The following is a 17,415-nucleotide window of genomic DNA, read 5'->3' as shown; positions in this document are numbered from 1 at the left end:
AAAATGAGATTTTTTAAACATTTAAAAACAAGAAAAACTCGCTTCAATAATTGAAGATGAAAATGGCAAATTAGTAATTACCCATATAATGCCTCGCAAGAAAACTTGATTTGACTTGGATCTGAGGTAATCAACTAACATCATAAACCGACTAACATCTGACGAATTGCTCTCGATCGACAGCCGGTGCAATTTAATTTAGAGGGGGTAGACATTACAAGTTTTTTATGGTTGCAAAATTCTCAACCCAGGAGGTGTTCGCACCCACAACCTCTATTCTGACATCTTAACCACTAAGCTATCTCGTATATGTAACTTTAACGCTAAAATCCCTTTTATTTTACCGACAAACTTTCATAGGAATGAAATCAATTGAGATCACGCAAAAATTGGGAAATCCCAGCGTGGAAAAAAGAATGCCCTAGATCAAAAGCGCAAAAACGGCCAAGCAAACATATCGATAAAGAAGACCGACGCGTTTACAATAATTGCCTCCAGCTTCGTTCTCGAGCAATTAATGAAGAAATTCGAAAAAAAAGAAGTAGACGGCGATTCAAAGCAGTTTTGTGCGAAAGGACTTCTACTAATATTTGAAAAATGAACCACTTGCGATATAATGAAGAATGTAAAGCCAAAAACAACAAAATATAGAAAACTGCTTCAAAAACCCCCATGTAAACAGAACTTACTTTCACTGAGCAAAACAAAGTCTTTTGTACATTTATTGCTAACTTTCTATCAATTGTCGCAATGGACAAAATAACCACTCTCCTCTCTGGGCTCCTTAAATTTCTCAACGTAATTTTTCCTCGAAATTCCTATTCCAGGAATTCCTATCTCTTCTTTTACGTTCACTCTGATTATAATAATACATTCACCTTCTCTCTTGAGTTATATAAAAAAACAAGAAAGAATCTCGGACTGATGACAGAGATAATAAACTCGCTCTCACACACATGGGTGTTTCGAAAATTTTGACATGTTGGGAAACATTTTAATTTACTAATGGGGAAATTAATGACAACTAAACTCAGTATTTACATCAAAACGCATTAAACTTTAAATGGCTATCAACCGAGACACGAGCAAAAGATAATCATTAATAAGATTTACAAATTCAACAAAAACGTGTACATATACAAATGTTTTTCAACCAAAAAGGCTACTATAATCAGAACACAATTTAGTCAGAAATACTGAGTGATAGAGCACGTTAATTAGCACCTAATTAGAATCCAAAAAAGCACAAAAACAACAACTGCACAACTTTTCAAAAACTCACAACACGCAACACTAAGTGGATTCAAAAAACAAAACATAAGACCAGAATTTAATTTTAGGATGCCATAATGGTTGTTAAAGCATCCAAAAACTTGACAAGATCTTCCGTTCTGATGTCCAGATAATTATTTTCAAAATAGTTTTGATAAATTCTAGACTTTGTCATGTCAGCTGCCGTTTCAAATGCTTTTCCGAATATGTTGGAGTACTTTTCTTCCATTAATAGCAGCGGTGGTAGTCCCAAAACAACAGTGTTATTTTCATCGCTCGAAGAAGGTGCAGTGATGACAAAACTTTTATTACCCAATCGGTTGTTGCTTGAGACTATGCAATTGACAATATATAAGCCCAGGAGTTTGAAGGCGTTGAAATTGGAGAAATATTTGGCATCTTTGATGCTGGAGCTGAGAGAAACGAGAACAAATTGGCCCGTGTTTACTGCCCTGTTGGTTGACAGCACGTTCTTCGTCTAAAGTAACAATTTTGATTGTCAGTGATTTGTAATTCAAATTAAATTTTTTTATTAATTGTGTAAATTTAAAACACTTCATAATCTTCAGTTTTTGAATTATTTCCGCTATTGTACTAAATACCCACGCCCCTTATAGTACTCTGTTAGCACGCCCAAAAAACCCAAACTATAGTCGGATCAATTGTTCTTGAACGACAGACGGGGGCAATTTAATTTCGAAGAGGGCGTAGTTCTAAAATGTTTGACAGCCTGACATCTTTACCACTGTATTACAAAGCCTTTAATTGCCTTTCGCTCACAGTCGCATCAAGCTTTAAGAAAATTTTGCATAAAAACATAGCCGATAGAATACAGGTAACGACTCGAAGACTCGTGCAATATAAACACAAACCTATCCTTACCTAAAATAAGAAACATAACCGACTAACGTCGGGCGAATTGCTCTCAAACGACCGGCGAGCGGTTGGCTTGGTCAGTAGCTAGCCACGGGGGGGGGGAAGCGCGGTGAGGGGGGGTGGAGCCAATAGTGGGGGTGGGGGGGTCAACAAAGGGGGGGTGTCAACCTCTAAGAACCGCCCCTCACACCATAAGTATAAGTCTCCAAGACAGTTTGAGCTGAAACAGACCTGAAAGGCTCTAAGAGCACATAATGCCCACTGGGCGCTACCTGTTTATCCCGTTTTTGAGGACGAAAAGTCAAAAGCGTCAGATGAAAAATTGGTCAAGCGAAAAATCGCATAAAAAAAAGACCGACAGGACTAATATAATTGCTACAAACTTCGTTTGAGAGCAATTAACAATCAAAGAAAAGAAATAACGAAATTAATAGCTTCATAAAACTAAACATTGTTTTAAAAAAACTGAATTTTAGTTTAGAGGATTGAGGTGCAGTTATGTGGGGTAGTTGGAGGGGAGGTTGGCAGGTAACAGGGGTAAGTTAGGAGGTGTAAGTACGGTAGTACGGTAGGGCTGGGGCAGGCAGGTGGGGGAGAAGGTGTGTGCCTGTAGTTTGAGGCGTGGTTGGAAGGTAGGCGGGCGGAGGGGGAAGGGGAACGGGCGGACAAGTACGTGGGGATATCTGTAGTTTGAATAAGAAGAGACTGTTATGGAAAAAAATCCTTTCGACCATGAATATTAGAAGCAAATCCTAAACATAGCCGGCAAATTGCCGGAAAATAGTCACCGTCAACCCGCTTACCGCACATTGGGATTTTTAAATTAAACTTAATTCAGCTTCTATACTGAACACTATTCAGCATAATACTAATTCCAGCTAGTAATCGCTTTAATGAACTTTGATAACCTAATGCACTATGACTTAATGACCCAGTTTTATATGCTTATCATGTTTCTTTCGATCTTTTGATTTCGCTCTTTTGACTTTGAAAGCATTCACCACATTGAGTAATTCAATGCGTGACAGAATTAAAATCCACGCAGTTGAAGCAATGAGTGAGGTAAGCCGGAAGTCAAACGTGACAATCGTGACTTATGTAAAACGAAAAACGTGATCATAAGTATAAGCAAATTTTTGAAAGGAGAGCGCCAAAACAATAGCCGTTGAGAGGCTGACAGCAGCTATGAATTATTGTATATGAAATCCAATGTTTGCAAAGAGAAGTCAACATTCTAAAACAAGTCAATGTTCGAAAACAAAACCCAAAGTTGAAGTCAAGAACAAACTTGCTTCAGCTCAAAAAACAGCAGGTGAAATAACCGAAACGACTCGAAGAATCATGCAAAATAATTACTAACCTAACCGTACTAAAAATAAGATATCAAAAAAGGAGGCGGTGGCAGATGATTCAAACCTAACAGACAAATGTCGGGAATTGCTCTGGAACGACTAGTGGGAGCTGGAACCTACTACAGCCTGTTTCATTTGGTCAAGTAGGAATGAGAGAGGGGGAAGCATCTATATTCAAAAAAATGACTTCAAAAAACGCCATTAGAAGTTATTATATAACATCATAAACACTAAAACTTACCCGGCAAATTGTCGGAAAAAAGCCGCGATAGACGGCTTTCCATGGAAATGAAACAAATAAAAAAATAAGATGGACAGATTGACCACCAGTTCCTTAAAAACCATTAAATGTTTTAGGTTAGATTCGGACTGTCATTTTTAAGAGACATACGCTCTAGAAGGAAAAAACCCTAAGAACTTTTCAAACTTAATATACAAAATCAAAAACCCAAGACTATGATACTCAATAATTAGGGCATATACGTTTAGCACTACTTAGATGCACACCATTGACCTTTAACTAGCAACCTTCATAACAATTAAAATTCATTAGGTGAGATTAGCAGTCATTTTTTGAGTGAGGTAAATCACGCAATTGAATTAAAAGCAAAAAATAACGTTACGCACACAAATTTTTAACTGCAAAGCAGAAGTCAGTGAAATTGAAAAAATCAATGGCCGCAAGAATCATCGATGGAGACAACGAGTTAAAAAAATACGATGTTCCCAATAATAGCCACTATCGCTTCGCAGCTAACAATTAAAGTACAAAAAATTACTCCAATTTTGGCTTACTTTACATTAGACTTATAGTACTGAACCACCACTGAGTTCGGCCACTTAAACTTGCGAATGCGAGAGAAGAATATATCACGCAAAACAAAACAGTCAACGGAGTAACAGGCATTCGAAAAGTCAAAAAGGTCAAGCGAAAACTTTGCAGAAGATCAAAATGTTTACAAAAATTCTTGCATATATCGTTAGAGCGCAATTAAAGATCAAAACACGACGTTAATGAGCCAACACTTTTGGCTCAAAATCATGAGGTCTAATGCTGTGAGATTCGTTAAACATGTACGTTTTCTGCAAACCAAATCATCTTGATTCAGTCAAAACTCAATGCTTCACAACGATTCGCTAATTTACGATCTTTCCATCAACGCAGAATCAAACAATTATATCCAAATAAACTTGGGGGTTAGAAACTTATGGCTTTCCAAAATCAATGGGCCGACCGATGTTTAAAAAAGTGCTATAAGTGAAAACTTTTGAAAATCTGAAAAAATTATCAATTTTTTTATTGAGAAATAACAAGGCCGAGATTTTTAACACTTGTCTTTTCACTATGAGAACGATTTAAAATATTCGAATTTTGCTCTAACTGTGAACTGCCAGTCATTCTTGATTGCTGAAATAGCGATAGCTCTGCAGAGCTATTATTGCCCCTTCTCTTGATCATTTAAAACAGTTTGAGCCGAATCGGGGCGCTGGCTTTTTTCAAGATCTGTTTAGAATTTAGTACGTCATATTGGACTGACCAAAGTGAAATAGGGGTGGCGTTTCTAAGGACAGCAAAAAAGTTAGGACAGTCAAAGAGCGATTAATTTTATTGCTTTTCTCAATTTTCAAATTAGTAAGAAACTGGGTCTCCAGCTTTTCAATGAGCGATTTCACTGTCCACATTACAGAATGTGACTACGGCTTTCTCGGACAAACTTTTTTGAATCTCTTTCCATGGAATTGAAATAACTAAGGAAATAAGACGGACAGATTGACCACCAGTCCATTACTAGACCACTAGAGGTCTTGGGTTAGATTCGGTCTGTCATTTTTAAGAGACACATACGCTTTATACGGAAAAAGCCATGAGCTTTTTCAAAATTAATATTCAAAATCAAAAACACAAGACTATTTCATTTATGAATGAGGGCATATACGTTTGGCACTACTTAGATGCACACTATTGACCTTTAACTAGCGAATGTTCACTAAATCCATTAGGTGAGTTTAGAAGTCATTTTTTCGAGCCAGGTAAATCACGCAATTGAATTAAAAGCAAAAAATGACATTACGCACACAAATTTTAACTGCAAAGCAGTAGAAGTCAGTGAAATTGAAAAAATCAATGGTCGCAAGAATCATCGATGGAGACGACGAATTAAAAAAATACCAATAATAGCCACTATCGCTTCGCAGCTAACAATTAAAGTGCAAGAAATTACTCCAATTTTGGCTTACTTTACATTAGACCAATAGTACTGAACCACTTAGACTTGTAAATGCGAGAGAAAAATATATCACGCAAAACAAAACAGTCAACGGCGTAACAGGCATTCGAAAAGTCAAAAAGGTCAAGCAAAAACTTTGCAGAAGATCAAAATGTTTACAAAAATGCTTGCATATATCGTTAGAGCGCAATTAAATTACATTTCACTTTTAGTACTGAACTTCCACCACTGATTTCAGCTACTTACACGTGTGAATGAGAGTGAAATTTATACCGAGCAAATTAGAACTCAACGGCGTAGAAGGCATTCGAAAAGTCAAAAAGTTCAAGCAAAAACTTTGCAGAAGATCAAAATGTTTACAATAATTCTTGTTAGAGCGCAATTAAATATAGTTAGAGCGCAATTAAAGATCAAAACACGACGTCAATGAGCCGACACTTTTGGCTCAACGTCATCAGGTCCAATGCCGTTTAACATGTACGTTTTCTGCAAATCAAATCATCTTGATTCAGTAAAAACTCAACGCTTCACAATTTTCTGTTCCTTCCGACCCCGTAGAATCAAATAGCTATATCCAAATTAATTTGGATGTTTGAAACTTTATGGCTTTTTAAAATCAACATGCCGATTTAGGTTTAAAAAAGTGCTATCATTGAAAACTTCTGAAAATTATATCAACTTTTTATTGAGAAATAACGAGGCCGAAAATTTTAACATTTGTCTTCTCACTATGAGAACATTTTTTTTTGAAAAAATCGAATTTAGCTCTTACTGTGAACTGCCAGTCATTCTTAATTGCTGTGATAGCGATAGCTCTGCAGAGCTTTTATTGCCCCTTCTCTTGATCATATAAAACAGTTTGAACCGTATTGGGGCGCTAGCGTTTTTCATGATCTGTTTACAATTTCGAAGTCATATTGGACTGATCATAGTGAAATAGGCGTGGCGTTTCTGGGCACAGCAAGAAAGTTCGGACAGCCAAAGAGCGATTAATTTTATTGCAATAATTTTCAAATTAGTGAGAAACTGCGTCTCAAGTTTTTCGACTTTAAAGAGCGATTTCATTGTCCACATTTTGGAATTTGACTACCGTGTTCTCGGTCAGACTTTTCTTGAATGCTATCAAAAATGATCAAAAGATTTTATTGGAGCAGTTAATTGAATCCCTCAATTGACAACTAATGGTTTTTGTAGCTTTGACAATTTTTTCATAGAAAATTTGTGAATATTTGAAGATAGGCAGCATTCGCTGTTTTTGTTGTTTGTATTACCAATCACTTCATCTTATTGATGACAAGACTCCACAGTTTTCCGATGAGTCATTTTTTATCCTCTTTACCTTTTTAATTAATATTAACTGTTTTTGATAACTTCACAGCCATTTATTTCCAAAACATTCATGAAATTTTGAGTTGAAGTCAACTGTTGTTCTGTTTATTCTTAACACGGTACCAATAATGACAGCTCGAATTGGCCTTTACTTAAGCAGTAGTTTATATTTCTCAAGTGCTTAATTTATTTTTTGGTTTTCGTGACTGACCATTAGTACTCTAATTGAATTTTAGTTTTTGGGCTTTGCCAGTTATTTTCCTCTTTTTGTTGTCTGATTTCAAATCTTATTAATGAGTTTCCCTTGTCTCATTAAACAGGTACCTATCACCTCATTTGGAGTCTCCAACCTATGTCTTAGAGTTTCATTGAAATTTTGACGTGTTTTTGTAAAATAGTAAAACTTATGAGCTTTGACACTATTTGTTCTCCTTAAAGGTTAGAGTAAAGTTCTTCTGCACCTAAGCACTTTCAGATCTCCGGAATTATATGTTGTCCCGAAAACTTTCATTTTTCAAGAAAACCTATGCTGGTAAAAAATTAAAATTACAGTTGAGAAAAATTGGCAACAGATCTGCCTTCATGAGAATTTTCAATTAGTTGAAGTACGCCGTTCTGAAATGCCGCAATTGAAACAAACAAAGGTGCATTAAACAAAGAATTTGCCCGCACACGAAAGATTACAAGATCTTTACGATATACGAGCTCACAATCGCTCTCTTCAATCTGCCTCCTGCTCTATGCAGCTAGGAAGCTCAAACAGTTGGAAAAATGACTACTACTTTCATCATAAAATGGAACCAGGCGTCCAGCTCTACTAACACTCACTCCACTAAAATAACAGCGATTTAGAGCGCAGATAAAAACTTGTTGCAGAGACTGACTGTCTGAGGAAACAATCAATAATAACATTTCAATAGAAACAATGTAAAAAAAATTGACAAAGCATGTCTCAATTATGCTAAGCAGTTGAAATAAAATTAGCTGGTTTCTATATTTTTCCATAATTTTTCCGACCCCTCTTAAGGGGGAGACGGAGGAAGTCTATACTCAACTGGGTTTTTTTGTTCAGACAATTTTGTCCGATCGATATATTAATCGTAGAGAGTTGTGAGTGGTATCATTAAACAGCCCGTCCAGAGTAGAATATGGAATTAAAAAGATTTTTATGAACTTCCTTTTCTAGAGCGAGTTATCGTGGTTTAAATTTTTGTGAACATTAGACCGATTTGCGTTCATTTTAATCACATTTTCCGGAATTTTTGCCTAAAATTTCAATTTAGCTTAAAAAAATGAAAAAATTATTAACAATAGTACTGTTGATTTTATTTTTAAAGACAATAAAGTATTGTTGACTATTTTGAATCAATTTTTATGGCAAAAGTTTTGGATAAATATTTCAAAATTCAGCCTTTTTTGGGAGTAGTCTGGATTAAATTTTTGTCGTTTTTTGCTAACTTTACTCTGTGATTATCAAAAACGCAGCATTTATTTTTGATCTTTTAACTGACAAATTATCAAGATATATAACATTCGAAAAAATTGAGTTTTCTTAACGGACGAACAGCAATAGCAGGGCTGGTTCTACTCCAATCTTGGACTGTTATAATCGGATGTTATAAAAAATATTCAAATATTCGGATTGTAATCAGTCAGTCTTTTTTTAAAAAAATTCATTCATTTTTAAGTTAAGTTAAGAACAGAACGATTCAAATCAAAGCTCACAGTCGATAGGTTCCATTGGATTTCTAACCATTCCCAACTTAATATGTCTAGTTTCTTCAATCGAAAGATTATGGTCGTTTTGACTTAAAAATGTTTTAATTTGACTTAAAAAGGTTAAATAAAGTGACTTATTAAACTTTGTCACTATTTTACTCTTAATTTGGTCAACTTGTAGTGTCAGCAAACAAAGAATGCCTCTTCTTTCTGCTTAACTAAAATTTAAACCTTTTTTTCGGTTTTACGCGTTAAGTTATGGTTTTCTGGCTTTGATTGTACTGGATTTCACAATTTTTTTTAATTTTTAGGCAGTTTTATCTACTTATTACATATTCCTATTAATTGGAGGTCGAATACCACATTATTGGCTTTCGAGGAAGGCTTAAAAGAACATATTTTGAGGGGCAAAATATGGCGCTACGGCTTCGACAGCGTTTTAGTCGAATTTTTGTTTGCTGTCCCTATTTCTTGTTCTTTTTGCAACCACATAAAAAATTTACTGATGACAGGTCTTAATGCCCTCCTGTAGTAGCGTATTTGATCAAAAACATGTTGGCTGTTTTCAATTACTTTTTAATGGTTTTCATTACTTAAAAATAAATTGTTTTTAAAATTATAAGGCAACGTTTTAACTTTGCTGTTTTTTTGTTCTTTTTTGTCTAATTGTTACAATTGTTACCAAGCCTTATTATGGAGTCGTCTGATATGTTTTTTTTTATTGTAGTACAAGTTATTTTGTTTAGTTTTAGTTTTATCTGACGCTATTTTGACCTTGTTAAAAAGTTTTTTTTTAATGGTAATAAGTTTTGGATGTAATTAATGTTTGTTGTTATTGTTGTTTGATTTTGTTGTTCCTCTTAACTTGCTTTTTTTAATAATTGCTGATCTCATCAGTCTAATGCGTCATTTTGTACTCCTCTGAGCTTTTTGCGTTGGAGGCAATTGTTTTGTCTTACACTTTCTTTTGAAAAATAATTTTTGGGGTTTTTCTATCCGTTCCTCATTTGGTAGACGTTTATACCAAAAATATGGATGAGCGGGGTCGGAACTTTATGTGCGAACGCACATTAGCGAGCCTCCTTGTTAGTACTACATTTATTAATTACAGATTTGTCGAATAGCATGATTTTCTAATATTTAATATTTCGTTTACATGTCAGTAGCTAATTATGAAGTGGACTGCTTTGGTTAAGCTCAAATCTTGTGATTAGTTAAAGCTATTTTAATACTGATCGAACAATTCAGAATTCTATCAGTTGTTTGGAAACTCGCCTCCTTAAAAATCATCTCACACTTGAGATCCACTGTTAACAGACGAATTTGTCTTGCTCCTAACTTTGATATATGGTTCCGCATTGAGAAGTTTGGAACGTCTTGTGCTCTCACATTACCAATCCTTTTTCAAGTTTAAGTTACACTTACGATGCTTAAAAACTGACAATCTGTTTGTTCACGCATACAAAAAAATGTTGATGCCAATAAACACGATGCTGAAAGTCAGAAAAAGTTTCTCAAACCATACAAACTATCTGGAACCAATAGTATTTTGTGAGCGCAACACGTTGAAACAAATTTACCTGTTCACATACAGCTTGAAGTAGAAATTTGGCTTTGTCAATCGAATCAGCCACCATTTGACAATTTGTATATGACAACGCATCTAATGCCCTCATGAACTTCTCAGTCGAGCTAGCAACAGTCGCCGGGTCCTCCAATAGAGCATTCATAGCTATAGTCACATCCAGGGCACTGAACTTGTTCATAACTCCATACTGGGCTGTGAACGAACTAAACCATATGTTCGATTTCAAACCTTGCCTGAACAACCTTTCATATGTTGAAATGATTTTGGAGCTGCATTCGGTTCTCACTTTCGTATCGATACACTTAAACTTACGTTTACAATTCTGTAATGACAATCCAATAGACGATAGAAAGTCTAAATGCTTTCGTTGACCCTTAAGGCTCCATAGTTTAAATTGAGACATGGTGAAAAGTGAGTTGTAAAAGCTTTCCCATATAGTCCAATGTCTGTAAAGATAAATTCTCAGCTCTTTCTCGGAACTTATTTTCATACAGTCAACAGATACGATTGAACTTGAATCATTTTCCAGCCAATTGTTGAGACGACGTACGTGTGATCCTAAAAAGTCACGTTCGTTGAGGTAGTTGGTTCCACTTTTTGAAACCCGATTCAAGAAGTATTGATCTGTGAGACCAATAATAGCTAACCACAGAAGATTGTTGGTATCTTTCGAAAGCAGCCAAGACAATTCGTAACATATTTCCGCCGAGGAGCAACTGAAAAATGTTGACTCTTCGTAGGTTCGTAAAATTTGTGTTCGTTTGTCCTCCCATTGACGCCTTTCTCGCTGCTTTTTTGCCAATCGGAGATATTTCTCATCGTCGAAACCTTTCTTCTTTCGCCTTCTCGAGAACCCAGTGCTAGGATCAGTTGCACTTTCGGGATCTCGATTCTCGTCGCCTTCACCTTCATTTTCGGAGGACTCGCCATCTTCAGCATTGGGATCCTCCTCAATTCCTTCGTCATCATCCTCGTCGTCATCGCGGAAAACGTCATCAAACTTCGGGATCTCCTCAATAGGTTCCGAATCACGAATGAGAACGTGAATCTGCTCAGAAAACACGTTAGTCACACTAATAGGTCTATGAGCGTCAATAATGTAGAAGTTGATCATGCCTCCAGGACTCAGAAGTTCCAAGAGGTCAATGGTTGCTCCACAATTGATGAAGAGGAAGTCATTACAATGCGCATTATGTTCCAGAAAAGCTTGCTCTATATTGTCAGATGTAAAGACTGGAACTAAAGTGTATTGGATACTATCTGTTTTGAACAGATTGATTAAAATTCTGCAAGCAGCCACACTATCAACTTCATAGCTTGCCAGCACTATCACTCTTTTGTTCTGCAATTTCACATAAAAGTCTTTCTTCAGTTCTTTTGTCAGCATTTTTAAACCTGAAAACAAATATAAACATAAACCGACTAATGTCGGAAGAATTGCTCTCGAACGGCAGGCGGATGGAAAAACATTTGCCCCCTCTGGGATTCGAACCAATGACCTCCCGCTTCAAAACCATCTGCACTATTTGGCCCTGATTTTTACGCTGCAACCGACTTTATATTAGCAACAAGCTTTATTTCGGAGTAAGAGCAATAAAGGTCACCCAAAAATGAAGAACGAAAGCGTGAAAAAGTCACTTGAGAAGTCAAAGAATGTTCTAGAAGAAAAGCGCAAAATGCGCTAGCGAAAAAATTGCATCAAAAAGACCAACACGTTAACAATAATTGCTATAAACTTCGTTCAAGAGCAATTAATTATAGAAAACTAACATGCCTAGAAAAAATATACTACTGACACTAAAATTTATCATAAATGCAAAATTTATCCATAACTAAATTTTAAAGATGATATCTGATATTATATTCAATTGAGTGATATTACTCGTATTAAGATGAGCTATTTCCCGTCAATGTTACAAAACATTCAGTCACAACTTGTTCACAAACATCCGGTGGGTCCCATTTATCCAAGGGCCAGTCCAAAACCTCCAAAGCATACATAACTTTATCTCTGCATATTTGGTCCACAGAGTCCAAATGTTCACATAGATAAAAATCAGCCAACGATTTCTTTCGAAGTGACTCGAGCAACAATTTTTTGTTCTCAGTCAAGCTCTTCGCAATGTTTCCTCTCAGTTTTGGGTCGCTCTCTTCTATTCTAGCTTTAATTATAGTTCTCAATAAAAGATCTGCCCGGTGGTGAAAAGAGTCGACCCCACAAACAATCTTTTCTCGATCAGGCACAGGTTGAACTGGATATTTCATAGAGTGATAAAATAATCCCTCGACCATTGCCAAAGTTGTCTCAATTTTCTTATCTGGTTCCACGGTAACCGTGTTCGATTCCCACCCATTGACTTGCACTTTTGGTGGTTCGAAGGCTATAGACATTCGCGAAAACGTTTCCTCCGAAATTCCCATTAGCTCAAACTCTTTCGATTTGTTTCTTTCTCTAAGTCTCTGCTTCAGCAATTGTTCAGGACATTCGATAAAAATCTGACAAAAACCAACAGTCAAAAACCTCGCAAGTTGGAAATAGCTGTATCGCATACTTTGCAGGTACATATTGTCATCAATTAGAAACACACGAGAAGCTTTCGTTTCAGTCGCATTTGAATCCTCAATATCGTTACGACACTTTCTCAATACTTCGTTACGGCGCTCTTTCCATGAACTGAGGCTGAGATCAGAGTTGACACTAATAAGGTCATCATAATGATACAAAGTAAAACTAAACATCGCCGACAATCTATCGACAAGTTGCCGAGCTAACGTCGTTTTACCAGCTCCTGAAACGATGTGAACTCTATAGAGACGAACAAGCTAAACACAGGCAATTTTTGACAGCTTATAAAATTACTATGCACCAAACAATTAATCGGTACGCACAGTAACTGAATATGGATGCACTCACACACCATTCAACTTTAGTATTAAAGACAACAGCTTTACACCAAGTCGAAACTGGGCAAGAAAGCGCGATTGATTTTGATACTCAGAATAATCTCAATTTAGGGTCTTCAGGTAAAAACAAGTGAAATAATTATTTTTCAGGGAATTCACAAACAAAACAGGGAAATCAACAAACCTGGTAAACCACAGAGAAGACATATTGTAACATTTCCTGTTTCCGACATTGTTCCACACTAGAAAGGACTGCCTTTGTCTTCCTTGTACCAAAATAACAGACGAACAGTTTGCTCAGTTGTTTCTATGAAGACAAACTCTTCGTATTTAGCTAGAAAGCGACCCGCTAGTCCGTACAGCAGACAAGGAAACCCAAAATTCAAAATCTTCAGGACTGTGAATAGATAATTCTCCACCGACAAATCCTGAAACCAATTTTTTTCAGATCACCAACACTAGTCTCCTTAAAACAGCACTGCCATTTTGTAAAGTCAGCACAAGATCATAAGAACGCAAGCATTTACCTCCACGAATGAACAAGGACTTCTTCTGCATTGTGTACATTTTCACTCTTTTGGACTACACTGGCACATTAAAAAATCAGAATTTGTTTCAACATTTTTGAAATTTTGATCGCCTTTGAGGCGCTTATGATTTTTTTCTCATATTTGTGTCATTCATCCGAACAACAACAAATATGAGATGTTAGGAGCAGCTCCACGTTCTCCGTCAGCTGTAATTGAGTTCTAATTTCATAATTTAGAATGTTTTTTAAGGAAGTCTTCACAATTTTTGATCTGAAGTTCAATTCGAAGTCACACTTGATGGGGCACATCAGGTAGCAGAAAAGTTAACTCAACTGAGGTAGCACAGGTGGAAACAAACAACATTAAGCTTCAGAAATCGAACGGCTTTTTTGGCGATAAGAGAAAATGTTCGCGAGCTTTTGCTGACTTCACCACTATGATCAGAATTCTTCACCACTGTTATTAAAAACCAACCAACTATTTCGATAAGTGCTTAGCTTCAACTGTGTGATTCGCCTCTTACGATTATGATAAATTTTTTTACTTCAAAAAATATTTGTTTTTAAAAAATTGTCGACATTATTCTAGTTCTCCTTCTCATAGTGCTTTTTGGCAGCTCTCCTGATTATCATTAATGATGACAGTTCGTATTGGAAAGAGGCAGCTTTAGTGCGTTCAATTTCAGTTATTTTTATGGAGATTACCTATTTAGAAACGACACATTTCTCAAAACATCATTTTACTTTTGAAATTTTGTTCGGGCATGATCTTTTCATTTTTATATTAAAGCAGTTTAAAACAATTCTTACTTCAAATGTTCGGTCTCTCTATGTTGTTAATCATCTTAACGCAGTTTTTGAATTTTTTAGTTCTCTTTTGATGAACGTTTCGCCTTTCTGTCCAAAAACTAGGACGTCTGAAATGCTCTCTAGTAAAGTATAACGTCTTTCTTTTGAACTTTTTTTACGTAGCTGATGGTTCTATGGAATTTTGAATTTTTTGACAATTTAAACTTTTAGATATATTAATAAAATATATTCCTTAGCGGATTAATTAAACCAAAACTACAGCATAAAACTATTACAATTTTTTAAGCTGCCTCAGAGAGCTTTCACATTTAAGTTCACGGGTATATAGAAGCTACCAAAAACTTCATATTAAATCATTGTTGTCAGATAGAAAAAGGTCTGAAGAAGAAAACAGCTCTTTCTTTTTAAGATTGCATAACTTTTACTGCTACTTTGTCCTAAAATAGACTTAAATATTTTTTATGCTTTGTATTTTAATATCTAAAGCAGTAAAAAATTGGCATTTTTTGGAACAATCAAATCACAATTGCTAACTTTTGCCAGCCCCTCAGCTGGTGAAAGTTAGCGAATGGGTTTCACTGAATACACGTGACTTGGAGCTGCTGTTTGCTTAATGATTTTTGGGTTCGTTTTAGATTACTCTAATAAAACATGAGAATATTAGTTTTATTTAGACTGAAGAAGCTTCTACAGCCACATTTACCCCTGTTTTCGACCAAAATGTTCTTGTTGGGAAAAGTATAATATGAAAAAAGTTACCTTTGAATCAGAGGTCATGAATTTACTTTGAGATGTAAAAAAAATTTATTTCTCAAAGAGTTATGGATAAATACTGATGAAGCTCAATCAAAATCGTGTATAATTCAAAAAAAATCAAACTAAAGAGTTCGCGTATAGTCAAAACATATTTTATAAAAACTCTTTGATAAAATTTATCATAATTTAAATGCAACTAAGTATTTCGTAATTGAAGGTTACCCACTCAGGCTTTTTGTTTCCTCTGAGAACTCAAATATTTTCCCCTGTTGTATCTCTTTCAAACTTCAGCTAAATAACTTCACCTTTTTCGCAGCATCTTGAAAAAAAAACAATGTTTTGATGCTAAAACAGACGTCTCTATCTAGAATTTACATTTCCTGAGTGTTTGCAGATTACCAGTTTTTTGCGAAGTGTCTTTTTACATTTTAGGCCTGCGGCGTCCTGTAGCTGAGTATTTCTGCTTGTTTTGGAGTAAAGGTGTTTCCACATCGAAAGATTTTACCATCTTAGGTAATTTTCGACCTCTAACTTCAATTGTTGTTTCCTATCCAAACAGTTCCGTTTTAATTTCCAAAAGGTTATAGGTTGACGTAGTGCAGTTTTGTTGAGCTTCGTATCCACAATCATAAGCTAGGGCTTTCAGGAGCCTGACGGTACATCGCTTTTTATTTTGACTGATGGCTGGGCCAATTTGCAGGTACAATTGTTCATACCTCAACGTTGGAAATACTAACGTTGTGAATGTTTATTGAAAGGAGAGTTACTTAACATCAAGAACCAAGTCAAACTACGTTGTCAATTGTTAGACATACTAATTACAGACGGACCGGTGTGTGACGACTGATAGCAACAGACTACAGCATAAACTGTACCACCTCATCTGCACTACCGGCCTCTGAATATAAAAAAAATCTATTTTGCAAGAGATGTTCTATCATACTTGATGCAAGAAAATTTCAGTAATGTTTCTGAGCTTAAAATGCATAGGAGCAACGAAGCAAAAAACGCTAGAATACAAACTAACCTGTGGTGTTCGCTTCGAACAATGGAATTTGACAAAAGGATAGCAGCGTGTTCTCAGGACATGATAATTGACTTCCGTTTCAACTGTATCAACTATCGAGAAATTGTAGTGCGCTTTGGGATAATGGTCGTCATTAATGTCTTTCTGAAGCACAAAAAACGCAGTCCAAGGTGGATAGTTGTGCACAGATAGATAATGACGCAGCAGTTCTGAAGATTTCACTTTACCCCGCTTTGGAACTTTTCTGAAGAGAGTCCTACATTGAACTCCAGCATTGAACGACGATTGAAGTACCATAAAACTGAAATAGGGCATCACTAAGTCAGATGTCTCACCCCACTATTTTAAAAAACAGTGAACTTGACTGACTTGCTAGATTAGCTAAGTAGCTCATAAAACGACCCGAGCAAGCGTACCACATGGAAATGCGACAAAAATTAATTTCAAATTTTCATAATCAAATCTAGTTAACAATTATGGCTGTGTACAAACTTCCTCCATTGATTTTGAAATGTCCACATGTAAAATTAGACAGCAATTATAACTGATTCATATAATGCTTAAAATAACGATGTTGCACTACTATTAATGCCGAAATATTCGATTCAAGCTCAAGATGCGATCAGTATACAAATCATTCTCACAGAAAACAAGCCAACAAAATCCAATTTTAATAGACATTTGTTTCTTGTATCTATCCCCGTCTGAAACGGTGAAAAATATTACTTCGTCATCTATGTTACGTACCCCAGAACCCGTTAAGACTTCTGGAGAAACAACTCTCCAGCCATCAAATAAAACAAACCAAGGAGAAATACCGTTCGTAAACGTTCGCCCATTGTTGCTGAAACAATCGATCAGGACCTTTAAAACAAGCTATCGCCGTAAAACAAAAATTATAAACTAGGACCGCTCGCACTCGAATGATAGGCGTAAGCTTGATTTCAATGTAGACTTCACAGTATGGGGGCAATAAATAAACTTAGACGCTTCAAATAATTTTATTAGAGCCCATTATAGTTCGG

General features: G+C 35.8%; 2 protein-coding genes across 2 annotated transcripts; both read right to left on the bottom strand.

Moving 5' to 3' along the window:
- Nucleotides 1-972: 972 nt before the first annotated feature.
- On the bottom strand, nt 973-11,777 carry LOC142344556 (cell division control protein 45 homolog). Its single transcript, XM_075396319.1, has 2 exons — nt 10,357-11,777; nt 973-1,750 (listed from the first exon to the last, which is right to left on the bottom strand). The coding sequence occupies exons 1-2, from the start codon at nt 11,749-11,751 to the stop codon at nt 1,337-1,339; spliced, it is 1,809 nt and encodes a 602-aa protein (XP_075252434.1). The 5' UTR covers nt 11,752-11,777; the 3' UTR covers nt 973-1,336.
- A 358-nt stretch (nt 11,778-12,135) lies between these two features.
- LOC142344555 (L-seryl-tRNA(Sec) kinase-like) lies at nt 12,136-13,649 on the bottom strand. Its single transcript, XM_075396318.1, has 2 exons — nt 13,453-13,649; nt 12,136-13,153 (listed from the first exon to the last, which is right to left on the bottom strand). Exons 1-2 carry the CDS (start codon nt 13,499-13,501, stop codon nt 12,252-12,254), a joined length of 951 nt encoding a protein of 316 aa, XP_075252433.1. The 5' UTR covers nt 13,502-13,649; the 3' UTR covers nt 12,136-12,251.
- Between the last annotated feature and the right edge of the window lie 3,766 nt (nt 13,650-17,415).

This window comes from Convolutriloba macropyga, chromosome 8 (assembly GCF_964194025.1).
Source record: "Convolutriloba macropyga chromosome 8, txConMacr16.3, whole genome shotgun sequence".
In the NCBI taxonomy this organism is placed as follows: Eukaryota; Metazoa; Xenacoelomorpha; order Acoela; family Convolutidae; genus Convolutriloba; species Convolutriloba macropyga.
This window is presented reverse-complemented; position numbering and strand designations above follow the sequence as displayed.

Excerpts from the sequence above, each read along its gene's own strand:
- LOC142344556 (XM_075396319.1), bottom strand. The coding sequence starts at position 11,751 with ATGCTGACAAAAGAACTGAAGAAAGACTTTTATGTGAAATTGCAGAAC. Across the intron at positions 1,751-10,356 it reads TTCAAGCTGTATGTGAACAG|ACGAAGAACGTGCTGTCAAC; the intron begins GTAAATTTGTTT and ends TTGTTACTTTAG.
- LOC142344555 (XM_075396318.1), bottom strand. The coding sequence starts at position 13,501 with ATGTCGGAAACAGGAAATGTTACAATATGTCTTCTCTGTGGTTTACCA. Across the intron at positions 13,154-13,452 it reads TCTTCTCTGTGGTTTACCAG|GAGCTGGTAAAACGACGTTA; the intron begins GTTTGTTGATTT and ends ACATCGTTTCAG.